The sequence below is a fragment of the Elephas maximus genome, chromosome 12 (assembly GCF_024166365.1).
Source record: "Elephas maximus indicus isolate mEleMax1 chromosome 12, mEleMax1 primary haplotype, whole genome shotgun sequence".
Lineage (NCBI taxonomy): Eukaryota > Metazoa > Chordata > Mammalia > Proboscidea > Elephantidae > Elephas > Elephas maximus.
Window position 1 is genome coordinate 9305763 of NC_064830.1, and position 13832 is coordinate 9319594.

Sequence of the window (13832 nt, forward strand, 5' to 3'; positions counted from 1 at the left end):
AGCCCGAGCCCGAACCGGAGCCCGAGCCGGAGCCCGAGCCGGAGCCGGAGTCGGAGCCGGAGCCCGAGCCCGAGCCCGAGCCCGAGCCCGAGCCGGAGCCGGGGCGCCAGGGAGCCGGAGCCGGAGCCGGAACCCGAGCAGGAGCCCCAGCCCGAGCCCGAGCCGGAGCCGGAGCCCAAGCCGGAGCCGGAGCCCGAGCCGGAGCCGGAGTCGGAGCCGGAGCCGGAGCCGGAGCCCGAGCCAGAGCCCGAGCCCCAGCCGGACGCGGGCGGTGCTCGTGGCGCGCACGCCGGGCCCGCGGCCGCAGCAGGCGTGGGGCTTATTCAATGCTCGCGGCGGCACCCACGGCACTGACCCCGCACGGCCGCGAGCAGGGTCTCAGCTGCATGGGAGGCAATGAGCGTGGAGGGAAAGCCGCCTGCGCCAGCCCCGCGACAGCGCCCCGTCAGCCTCCTGGTGCCCACTTGGGTGAGTAGCGCCGTGCGCCCCTGGTGCTCCGCGGGCCGCGCTCGGCCTGGCCCCGTGCCTGCCTCGGGCGCCGGTCCCTGCCCGGCGGGTGGGCGCTGGTGGTAGCCAGCCAAGTCAGCGCCCTGTTCCCTCATCTCCGCCCTCCCTGCCTCTCGTATCTCAACCCCAAACTTGGAGGTGCTTTTTTTTTTTTTTTTTTAATGATGGGAAAGGCACAGTGGCTTGACTTGAAAACTCCGTGGAAACTGGGGTTTTCCAGATTTGGCGTTTAGGATTCGCCCAGAGCTTCTTCCTGTTAACGGCTTCTTTGGGTTGAGATCGGTTGCGATTGCCCGAACCTCCTCCATCCAGCAGCGCTTTCGAGACGGGACCTCTTGGCGCCCAGGTTGGGTCCGAGTTGGCCTCCTGACTCTAAAGGAGCGCCTGCTGGCATCTTCCCGACCTGAGCTCTGCCCTCCAGCTCTGGGCACCGGAAGGCTACGTGGGGAGTACCGAGGGCAACTCTGCCACTCAGGTGACGGCGGAGATGCCCACTGGATACTTCCTTCTTGTTTTAACGCCTTTTCTAGCCCCTAATCCAGACACCTCCCTCTCCATCCTCATTTATTTTTAAATAACTAAACTATTGATGGACAGAAAACAGAAATGTTTGTTGGCTTAAACACCGGAAGTTCTTGGAAACCACCGACTTGCCACCCACGGCATAACCGGGTGTTCTAGAAACAGTTTAAAACAGCCAGTGATTATCCTGAGCCTTAGGAAGCTATCTGACTAACATGGTTGTTGGCGCAAATGATCTTAAAACCAGATCTTTAGCATTTGTCCCCCACAACCCCCCAACCCCCTGACTGACAACAGAAAAACCAGGAATGTATTTTGTTAACCTTTTTAGGATAACCGAGAAACGTTTCTAAAGATGATAAAGTGAAGACTATTATAAATTGTCTTACTTGTCAAAATGCTTCCTAGCTAGTGTAGTAGTAACTGTGATGTTTAGGGGGGAAAAAAATCTGTTCTATAAATAAACTCATCACGTTGGCCTATTCTGGTTTTTACAACGAAACACTGAAATTAAATTCCCTGTAAAATGTTGGTGTTTATTTTTTAAAGTACTTTGTAACGTAACGAGGAGCATTTATCCAAATACTGCAGATGGTAATTAAACTCTAGAAAATATTCTTGGGTTGGTTGGAAGTAAGCTACAGAAGAAAGTGCAGAAAGAAACTCCAGAGTCGTAGACTTTTTATTTTATGATTGCTCTGAATTTTCACATGATGCCCTCCCACAGCCGTGAGTTGTACATTTTGTTTGCAGTACTCTTGCTAGCAGTCTTGTTTATACCCACTGTTAGTGTAGTGGAAAAACTGAAATGGAGGAATCGTACCAACTAATTTTGACCCATTTGGACTACTGGCAATAACTTCAGTTTTCAAACATGTATCAATTGCAAGTATTCAAATAAATACTCTCCAGTGTATTAAATGCTGAATACTTTAAGGTACTTTGAAGCATGCTCCATTCAAAGGTAGACTGTACTCACCAATTTGCAGAAAACTGTGATGTGTGCTTTCTTCGTGTTAAGAACCTGTATATGAAACAACTTACGTGAATTGTACTTGCAGGCATTGGAGGCCAAATGTTAGGGTAATAATATAGAGCCTACAGAGAGCAGAAATCATAACTTTGGGTTATAATAAATGAGGTATGTACCAGTGGCACACTGGGCTCCAATGCATGGTAAGGTTCAGATCTTTATTAAAACAAATTTTAAGCATAATGTTTACGCATTTGTCCTTAAAAACTTGAACATTGATAGCATGCAAATGTAAACCATTGCTGAAATATCTGTTGGAAGATTGCAGGACACATTGTTGCACTTATGAACCTATGATGATCATGAATTTTTACTTGAATCCTTGGGGTAAAGACAACAAAGCAAAATTATTTTCTTATCAATAACTGTGCTTAATATTGTTGAATGTGCGTGTGTGGTTATTTAATCATTTCAGTTAAGAGAGCTTAGTGCTTCTAATTAGAAAAATGACAACCTAAAGAAGCAAGTTGTTTTCAAACCCATTATAATTTCTAGACTTTTTTTTTATGATGACTACTTCTTTGAATTATTGGGATTTGGCCCAGTTTGAATGTCTCGTATTCAGGAGTGGAGCTTCTTTTTTCTCTTGCCATTTAATTGACTACTTTCTGTCTCTTTTTCTAAGTTAAGGCAGTTCCTATAGCTCTATCCCTCGCTACCATTTTGTATCCTTGTGGTAAAATCCCGCTGGTGGTGAACCATCAGGGCAGTGTGCTCAGTGTGTCTGGCTTTTATATTTAAACACTGCTCATGATTTGTATTTATAGCACATTTGTGTTTTTAAATAACACTACTTCAGTCTAAGGGGCTAGATGCATTAAATAGCCTGAGCTGGTAATGAGCTGTTGACTATGATGAGCTTGCTAATTGAAAGGTTAAAATACTTTAGGTCATTTAAAATCTGCATTTAGTAATACAATCACTTAACCATCTATTTAGAGATGTAAATTACTGCATGAGACACATTAAGCAGGTGAACTCCCAGGAAGATTTATCCATTTGTTTTATGCTTTTCTTATGTGTTTCTCATCCTTGCTGACTCATCTTTGATTACAGTTGTGGAATTTCTTTTGATGTCTATGACATCATAAGCAAAATTCACATATTTTTAAAACCAGGAATTACCTTCACCAGGAGATATACTTCTTAGTGAGTATTTCACAGGAACTGAATTACAAAAGTATGCATATTACTGAAATTTTCAGATGTTAAAAATGCCTTATTTCCTAAACTATATATGTAAAACAACGTTTTTATGTCTACATATCTGCATAGATACGTAAACGTAAGTTTGACTTTTGAATTTTAATTGATATGTACCTGGCTGTACTTCCCAAGATACAGCCATGCAAAAGAGGAAGTTTGGTCAACAGAATTCGGGCTGCGCTGATACCAGTGAACCTCCTGCTGAAGTTTCACTGTGCATATTTTGATATTAAAGGTTCTAAGAAGTCCTGTAGTGAAGACAATTGAGTTCCATGTTATGTTATTCCGTCCAGCGTGAGATTCTTCTCAGCAGACCACTACTAAGGTGTCCCGCGAAGCACACTTTGAGAGAGGCTGATGGAGAGTGTAGCAGTGAGATATATTTGAGGAAGTAAGTTAGAAATAGTAAAAGATATTCTTTGTAAACTAGAGGAGAGGCTGTATTGAGTGTTGTTTTTGTTAGGTGTCATCCGGTTGGCTCCGACTCATAGCAACCCTACGTACAACAGAATGAAACACTGCCCGTTCCTGCGCCATCCTGAAAATCATTGTTATGCTTGAGCCCATTGTGGCAGCCGCTGTGTCAGTCCATCTCATTGAGGGTCTTCCTCTTTTTTGCTGACCCTCTATTTACCAAGCATGATGTCCTTCTCGAGGGACTGATCCCACCTGATAACATATCCAAAGTATGTGAGATGTAATCTCACCATCCTGGCGTCTAAGGAGCATTCTGTTGCGTTGAGCGAGGGGCAGTAAAGTTACATCCCAGCTCCCCATCTACTAAACGGGAATAGTCATAGGCTAATCAACCCAATTTGATTTTGTTTTAGGCTTTTCTGTTACCGAATGTAACATATAATGGCATGTGTGTGTAGGGTACATAAACTGAGTTCCAAAAGCAAAGGGACTGTCAGTGTTTCATTTTTGCATCCCCGGCACCTACACTAGCAGGCACATCGTAAGTGTTTCCCAAAATAACAAGTGAACGGTCTGGATCTGAGTCAAGGGTACCTGGGTGCTGGGGACCCGGAAACACTCTCAGGTAGACTGTGAAGCCGTTGTGCTCTCTAGGCCTCTAGTTTCCACCTGTAGAACAGGGGAGTTGACTTCTAAAGGGCACCTTCAATCTGTGCCTTCAATCACCCTAGGATTCCTGCTATTTAATTACATCCTACAGGTATTTTTTGAGTGAAACACAGGAGATATTAAACAGAAATACCTTTGGAGGAAAAATGCACAAAGAGTTACCTGGGAAAGTATGTGAATATGAAACCAGTGTGTACTTTTCGTTATTACTCAGCTGGTTGCTGTTTGTTGTTACTCAAATCCTAGTTTTGGAGAGACGATTTTGGATTACTTTCTGTGGACACTAGAGGTCACTTTGCCCCAGTCCATTTTAAAGTTCTCTCTCTTTTTTTTTTTTTTAAAAACACAGGAGGCCTACTTTATTCCTTCTATTTCTGTACTGAATACTAAGCCACTATATAAGTTCTGTTAGAATACCTCACACCAAGACCTGACTTTTGGCCAGCTCACAGAAGTTGGTTAAATGAGAAGGCTCCCTGAAATAGCACCCTGTCTTCTGTTTTCTTTCTAGTGACTGAGTGTATTACTTCTTTACCCCCTCAGCCCTAAACTTCTTGTTTTTTTGCACATTTTCTTAAATGCTATTAAAAAGTACTGTGAATACTGTGATGTGATTTTCTAATTACAATTACTTGGTAAAATAATTTTTGTTTTCTAAGGAATCACATTTTTAGATCCTGTAAATGTTATTAATTAGTTATGCTTTAATTAAGCAAAGAATTGGGACTTTACAAAAGTGAACACACTTCTGAACTTATTTATAGGATACTAAGCTGTGGTGGCACAGTGGTTAAGAGCTCAGCTGCTAACCAAAAGGTGGGCAGTTCGAATCCACCAGGTGCTCCTTGGAAACCCTGTGGGGCAGTACTTTGTCCTATTGGGTCACTATGAGTTGGGATCTACTCATCAGCAACGGGTTTGTTTATTTTATTTTATTGTGAACAATTATAAAATGTAAAGTTGTATTTTTATTTCCCTTGATGTGCTCCATTTCAGAGACCTCTTACTTTGAAAGTGCTGAGTGATCATTCTATTTTACCTGCTACTGTTTTTAAAGAAGCTGTTTCTCATTCATCTCTATGTTTGAAACCTAGCACAATGTCTTTTGTTATTTATTTACATATTATTTACAATAATATTATTGTAAATGAACAGAGTTGAGTCTAAACTGTTGACATTTTGAATATTGACTGTGCTTAGTTTTGATTTCCAGGATAAGCACCTAAATTCATTTGAATCTTGGATATGCATCATTTTATTTTAGGACCAAATTGTTCTACTATAAATGCAGTCACATAAAATATTAAAATTAAGTATCATAAATGTTATTGTGCATCTTAGCATTTATTTTACTAATTTATTTTTCACATCATTTTTAGTTAGACCCCAGCTCCAAAAAAGAGATTTCCCTCAAGCATCTAGAAGAGTGGTATGTGAATGTAAGCATTGCTTAAAGCAGAAATAACTGTAATTATTTACATTTTAATTAAAATAGTTTAAATCACAAATTATATGTAACAAATTCCATGTTATGGGTGAGTGCTTTAAGCAGTCAGATATTTTAGTGTCTATTTTAAAAGTTATTACAAGTAAAAATATAATCACGGAAATGTACCGAAATTATATATTAGAACATTTTTGTTAATTGAGCTAATGTTTAGGCAAAAAATTCATCTTCGTGAAGTGTGACATAACTATCGATTATTCTTACTAAAAATTACAATTCTGTTTTCCATTGAAAATAAATATTTTACATTTAGCAGTGCTCTCATACATTTTGGATGACAAACCCTTCAAAAATGAAATTCAGTGGCCCTCATTAAGTACTCTTTAGGGGAAACCAGCTTCCCTTTCTAAAACAAAACTGAAAAGGATGGGAAGGAAGGCTAAGCCTGTTGCCCTCAATCTTTCCCTGTGAGTTTAACGTGTCACAACCAAATTGTGGAGTTGTGCTTTGTCTCTCTGATCATCACCTCCTCAATCAGTCAGCTACAACCTGTCTTCTGTCATGTCGCCAAAAGTCTTTTCTTGAAGACTCTAATGATTCACATGCTATCAAATCCGCAGACGTTTCTCTGCATTTTTTTACACCTTCACAGTATTTGAAACCATTGAATGAACCCCTCTTTAGCAGAACTTTTCCACTGACTTCCATGACATCATCCCATTGATGCTGAGTAGATTCCGACTCATAGTGACCGTATAGGACAGAGTAGAACTGCTTCATCAGGTTTCCAAGGAATGACTCGTGGATTCGAACTGCTGACCTTTTGGTTAGCAGTCAAACGCTTAACTGCTGCGCCACCAGGGCTCCTTCATGACATAACAGCCTTCTGTTTTTCCTCTTCCTCCTCGCGTTCTTTGGTAACTCTTCCCCTATATTGGGTCTTTAAAAGTTGGAATGTGTAAATGTTCTGTCTGAAGTTCTCTTTTCTTGCCTTATAATGGTGGTCAAGTCAATCTCACCCACCTCAATGGTTTTTACATTGCCATACAAATGCCATTGAGCCCCAAAACTCTATCTTCAGCCTCTAAGCCCAGCCCTCTGTGTCTCAGCTCTTCTTGGATATTCAGAGTTAACATTTTCAAAGAAAAATCTCACAATCTTAGTCCTGAAACCTGGTTTTCTTTCTTTGTTTTGCATCTCAAAGAATAATGGCACCATCTACACCATTCACATCATTACCTAAATCAGGTTTTTTTGAAGACTTACGATATGCCAGCATTCTTTTACTTGCCTCAGGTCCTTTGCTCATGCTGTTTGACTTCCTTGGGTATTGTTTACACCAACCCTCTCCACTCTCCTGACCTCCCATTTACCTGACAAGTTGTCTAGTCACTGCTGTATTCCAGTACTTGGGACACCGCTTCCCTAACAGGTATACACTCCTTCTTTCTTGCCATTAGAACCTCAATTTTGTTCAGGTATGGGGTGCCCATATGCTTCATCAACTTTTTTCCAACCCTCAGGTTTAAATACAGATTATTCTAAGTCAGCGGTGGTTTTTAGAAGGGGCATGATATGCAAGTTTAGCTGCTTTTGAGCCAATGCGAATGGTTCTCTTTCTTTTATAAAGAGATACAAGACTGGGCGAATCAGTTTAATACCTGGTACATAATAGCTGATCCATAAATATCAGTTGAATATGTAAGTATTTATCTAAATTAAAGGTATGGAATTCTGTGAATAAGACTGAGAAATTTCCATTTCTGGTTTTCATGCTGAGATTTTATTTTATATTTGTTATTAGCTATTTTGGATTTGAATGAAATTGTGCCTTTATATTTAGATAATAGCTCCACTTCAATTTTAATTTTACACATCAGCATAACTGTTAATGGTAAAATATAATTTATTCTATTTCTCATCTCTACCCTGCTGAAGATTATCCTTAATTATTTCTCTTCAGATACTTACACTTCCCCAAATGGCTCTATCAGTTTGACTTTTCACTTTATAATTATCTTAATTTTTCATTATGTACCAAGAAATACAAAATTACATCTCGTGCCCTAATCCTGGGGGTGTTCAGAACCCAGAGTTCGAAGCCGTCCTTTCGGAAAAGCTTGCTAACATTGACAGAGAGGTTCATGAGGGCCTGATGAAATCAGTCCAACTCTGATTTTATTTCTAAAATTATCATGCTTGAAACAAGGTAGAAAAATATAATATGCCTGGCTCGAAACCCTGGTGGCATAGTGGTTAAGTGCTACAGCTGCCAACCAAAGGGTCAGCAGTTTGAATCCGCCAGGTGCTCCTTGGAGACTCTATGGGGCAGTTCTCCTCTGTCCTCTCGGGTCACTATGAGTCGGAATCGACTCAATGACACTGGGTTTGGTTTTCTTGTATTTATATCATCAGAAACACTAGAGATTTCACTGCCTTCTTTCAATGAGACAAAGCAAGAGATAGGAGAATGGTCCTCAAACTAGTATGATCACATGATTTTTCTGAGCCTCAGGTTTTTTTCCTGAAGAATGGGGTTTTTGTGGTGGTTCAATTAAATATCATCAGGAAAAATGTTTTGCAATTGTAAATTTATACATACATACACAAATAGATATATAATTAACAGAAAATGGGTATCTATTAAATACCATACCCAGTGCCAGAAACTAAAGATAACAAAAATACAGTAGAAAATGATCTCAGACATGGAGTACCTCAGAGACTAGTAGAAACACTGAGGCCTAAGGGGTAAATTTTACAAAAGCGTATATGAAACATACATTTATGGGTACTTGTTAGAGATACAATTATGAATGTGTTCATAGACTATTAAGAGAGATCAGAGTTTGAAAAAAATAAACACGAATCAACAATTGCAAGTTCCTGTGGGTGTTCTAAGGGAAAGAGAAAGGTGCTGTTGTACAGAGTAATGTGTGTATTAAGTAATGTAAGTATTATCCCCATTTTACAGAGGAGGAATCACAGAGTGCTCACATAGCAAGCAGTAGAACCACTTTAGATTGTCCTGGAAAACCCTTTCTGAATACGGGAAGCTCAGAACTGGAGGGTGAATAGGCTAGCCAAAGAGACGGAACAGTGGACATCATGGAAATCAGGGTCAAGAGGAGAGAGGAAATCATATCGGTGAGGACTCTTGAAGGAAGAATAGGAGTTAGATTAGCAGGTTAACATGTGCGCGCACACACACACACACACACACACACACACACACACACACGAGGTTTCAGGGCTTGTTAGGGTTTGAGTCTATTATAGCTACCTTACAGCTACCACTTGTTTTTGTATTTTACTTGCATAGCAGATACCGATTAAGGAAAAAAAAAAAAAATTCTAGACCCAGGGATCTGAAGATTTTTCTCTAATAGAGGAGTAGCCACAGTTTCTTAACAATGGATCTGATTAACCCAGTTCTTTTTTCACTCAAAAGAGAACAGGTTCCCTTTCCTGGAAGCAGTATACTTTATGGATTAAATGAACAGTATGATGCTTTACAAGTTTCAGGTGGAGTATCAGATTCTAACATGATCAAACAGGGGCTTTATATTTAACATTAAATGCAAAAGGAAGAACTTCATGTTGAGGCTCAAGAAGAGCCTGTGGATATCTTAGCAAGCTTCTTGCTTCTTTCTAGTGAATATACCAAGAGAAAAAGTCTAAATAATTTTAAATTGAAATAAGATTCGTTCTCAAAGTGTGGGCTCTTTGTTCTCTGTGGTTCTGAGATCAGTGCAATGTAAATGCTCTTTCCCTCCCTACCCCCAAGTGAGCAGAAGGTGTTGACATCTAGCCTGGCATTTATAATATGAACAGTGCTTTATCTATTAGAATTCTTGTTGCCTGTGGCTTTATCAAATGCCGCTAGGACCTCCAATTTATTTCATTTAAATTTTTACCAAACCTGGCCCAAGTTGTATTCCAGTTTCTAATTTCTAATTTCTATCTATATTTCTCCTTTAGTTGCCACTCCTGGCCCCATTTGTGCTCGTTTCTTTTGTATTCTTGGGCAGGGGGCGGGTATAAAAAAAAATCATGTGCTGTTGAGTCATTTCTGACTCAGGGTGACCCCGTACACACTGTGCTCCGTGGAGTTTTCAGTGGCTGATATTTTGGAAGTAGGTCATCAGGCCTTTCTTCCGGGGTGCTTCTGGGTAGAGTCACACCTCCAGCCTCTCTGTTAAAAGCCAGGTGAGCTAAGCGTTTGCACCACCCAGGGCCCGAAGAAGAGTTGACCATCTGGGGCCCAGCTGCTTGTGTTTGAGTCATGGCTCTACCACTTATATAACCTTGAAAAAATTATAGAACTTTGAGAGTCACCCATAAATGGAGGATAATAGTAGAATCTACATAATAAGCTTCCAGTGATGATTATATTAATATGTGATTGTGTTAACAAAGATATAATATAGCGGCATCCATAAAGACTGGCACAAGAATCATAAATTGAATTTACCATTATTAACAGCATTTCATTAAAGGTGAGTTAGTATCAGTAGTACTATTATGATGCCTTGTACAATTTTTATTCCTAATTTCCTTCCAAAGTCACCATTTCATGTGGTCTGGCAATTGTTTTCTTAAAGGAGCCGTTTAAATGTTGGATACATTATGACTTCTGTGGCATACGTTTTGTGGCATTATTTACCATTCAAATCATAGCACCTACTTTCTTATTAATTAGGGGAAAAAAAACCCAATTCCATATGATTCTAGAAATAAATAATTATAGTAGTCACTATTGATATTATAATTTTGCTCAAATAGTTAACTGTGTTGTGTAGTGAATGTTTTCACTTAGAGAGTTTGGTTAGTATACTACTCAACAAATTTAGAGTGGATTTTGCCTGTAATTTTCTAAGTCTCAAGCATGTCTTCTGTGGTGGGTTGAATGGTGGTTCCCCGAAAGACATATTCATATCCTAATAATTCCAGGAACCTCTGAATATTACTTTATATGACAAAAAATATGATTAAGTTAAGGATTGTGAGAGTAGGAGTTTATTCTGGATTACCCAGGCAGCCCTGAGTACAATCATGTGTATCCTAATTATGGAGTCCTGGTGGTTCAGTGGTTAAGAACTTGGCTGCTAACCAAAAGGTCAGCAGTTAGAATCTACTAGCTGCTCTTTGGAACGTCTGTGGGACAGTTCTACTTTCCAGTAGGGTCGCTATCAGTCAGAAAAGACTCAATGACTATGGGTTTGGTTTTCTTTTTTGGTTTGTTTATCCTTAAAAGAGAGGAAAGGAGAGGGCGTTTTGAGACAGATGCTCAAAGGAGAGGGTGTTGTTACGATGGAGGCAGAGACTGGAGTGATGTGACCACCAGAAAAGGAACTCTTGCATAAACCAGAAGCTGCGGATGTGAGGAACAGACCCTCCCCTAGATCCTCAGGAGGAAGAGCAGCCCTGATGACACCTTGTTTGAGAACTCATGGCTTCCAGAACCGTGAGGGAATAAATTTATGTTGTTTTCCACCACCCAGTGTGTGATGACATGTTAGGAGCCCTAAAAAACTGTATAACTTTGTAGGTAAAGAATGCAGTTTTCAAGGGAATGTCTTTGAAAGTAGAGAGAATGTGGTCTTAGACACCAAAATTTAAAATATTTATGTAATTGCTGATGTTTACTGAGTGCTAGATGTTGACAACTCTTTGAAGGGTTTTACTTCTTTTAAAACAAGCCCCCTTTGGTACATACCATTAATATTCCCCATTTATAGATAAGGAAACAGATACGAAGAACAATTAAATACCCTGTCCAAGGTTGTCCAGCCAGTGAGCTAAAATCTGTAGGAGCCAGATTCCATAACCCACACTCTTAATGACTATACCATACTACCTCTCCATCTGTGCATGCTAATGGCATCTTGTACTGAAAGCATTATCTTCAAATGTTTATTCCCTATTAAATAGAAGGATAATAATAGGAATTAGAAAATCAGAAACTAGAAGGAATAGATACGTCTATATATATCTGTTTTCGATTTGGGTTACAACTACAGATTGGGAAAAAGTGTGCAGGATAATCACCACCCTTCTGTCAGTTTGTTGTACTGTGGTGGCTTCTGTGTTGCTGTGATACTGGAAGCTCTGCCGCTGGTATTTCAAATACTAACAAGTTCACCCATGATGGATAGGTTTCAGTGGGGCTTCTAGGCTAATACAGATTAGGAAAAAAGGCCCGGAAGAAAATTAGCCAATGAAAACCTAATAGATCACAAGAGAACATTGTCCATCTTGCTTGCTTTGAACATGTCATCAAGAGGGATCAGTCACTAAAGGAGGACATCATGTTGGGAGAAGTAGATGGCCAATGAGGACAAGAGAAACCCTCAGTGAGATGGATTGTTATGGTAGCCGCAGTGATGGACTTGAATATGGTGGCAGTCGTGAAGATGATGTAGGACTGGACAGTTACCTTCTCGTGTATATAAGGTCGTCATGAGTCGATGCGGACTTGAATATGGTGGCAGTCATGAAGATGATGTAGGACTGGACAGTTACCTTCTCGGGTATATAAGGTCGTCATGAGTCGATGCGGACTTGATGAAACCTACCTATCCATATTACAGGGTAAAATAGAAGGCAGTAATTGCTGTGAGTTGGAATCGACTTGATGGCATGCAACAGTGTGTGCTCACACTCACACACACACGCAAAGACATTCATAAAATGAGGTCGAAATAATCTCCAAATTTTGTGCTTGAAGCTTAATTCACTTAAAAACCATAACCATAAAAACAATTTAAAAATAGAAAAGGTACTTATATCTCCAGCCTAACTCATTGCCATCCAGTCAATTCCTACTCATAGTGGTCCTATAGTAGAACTGCCCCATAAGGTTTCTAAGGTTGTAATCGTTGTGGAAGCAGACTGCCACATCTTTCTCCAGCTAAGCAGCTGGTGGATTTGAACCACCGACCCTTTGGTTAGCAGCTGAAGGCTTAAACCACTGTGCTATCAGGGCTCGTTCTCTCCAGTATAGTGCTTATCGATTACTGTATTTTTACACAAATAACGTGTGCCTTCTATGTTTGTTAGCCATCTGTGCCCTCCCTTGGCAAGGTATTTTCATGAGTGCACTATGCTAATTTTTTTTTTTTTTTTTTTACAACAACATGTAAAAATAAAATTGGCATAGGGAACTTGAGAAAATACCTTGAGGGTGAAGGGTGCAGTTGGCAGAAGTAGAAGGCGTATGTTGTTTGTGTAAAATATGGTAATTCTTCTTGAAGACAAATTTTATGAAGAATATTTTTCTCTTTTGGGTTTACGTAGAACTTTCTAAGGTGATTTTTTTTTTAGTTTTAAAACTTTTCAAATTTAAGCAAACACTGTAAAATTTTAGTTTAATAATTTTGTTTAATAAATTTGAAAAAATAGAATATTTACTTTCTTGGACACTTCCCTTCATTGTTATACATTAAATATCTATTTAAATAAAGTATTATTTGTTTAAATTTTACTTTGTATTTTATCTTGGTGATAAATGTGGTAAAAACAGAATGCAAGATTAAGGTGTAAAAATGGCATAAATTTTTAATTGCAAAAATTCTGACATTTTATTGAAGCTGAATTAGCTGAAATTTTGTGCATTTTCTATAATTCTCTTTTGGAAAAAAAAAGTAAAGTTACCATCATCTAAATTGGTGTTTGGGATTTGAATGCTATGGGAACTAAAATCTGTTTTAGTCTAAATGTGTTTTATTATAAATTGGTTCATGTAAAGCCCAGAGAGATATGAAAAAGTGTCTTAGGCATCTAGTGCTGCTACAACAGAAATACCACAAGTGAATGGTTTTAACAGAGAATTTTATTCTCTCACAGTCCAGTAGGCCAGAAGTCTGAATTCAGGGCTCCAGCTCTGTTGGCTCTGGAGGAGGGTCCTTGTGATGCATCAGTCTTCTCTAGGTCTGGGAGCATCTCAGTGCAGGAACCTCAGGTCCAAAGGACATGCTCTGCTTCTGGCACTGCTTTCTTGGTGGTATGAGGTCCTCAATCTCTGCTTGC

At 39.8% G+C, this 13832-nt stretch overlaps 1 protein-coding gene across 7 annotated transcripts in view; it reads left to right on the top strand.

Annotated features, from left to right (window-relative positions):
• The first annotated feature begins 302 nt into the window (after positions 1 to 302).
• The window catches only part of SNTG2 (syntrophin gamma 2), a 459193-nt gene continuing 445663 nt past the window's right edge, over positions 303 to 13832 (top strand). For all 7 annotated transcript variants that reach the window (XR_007519511.1, XM_049902600.1, XM_049902596.1 and 4 more), the window contains exon 1: positions 303 to 468. Coding sequence is in view for 6 of the 7 variants with exons in the window: in XM_049902600.1 (XP_049758557.1) it covers positions 397 to 468 (72 nt within the window). In the remaining variant the exon portion in view is untranslated. The remainder of the gene's footprint in view (positions 469 to 13832) is intronic.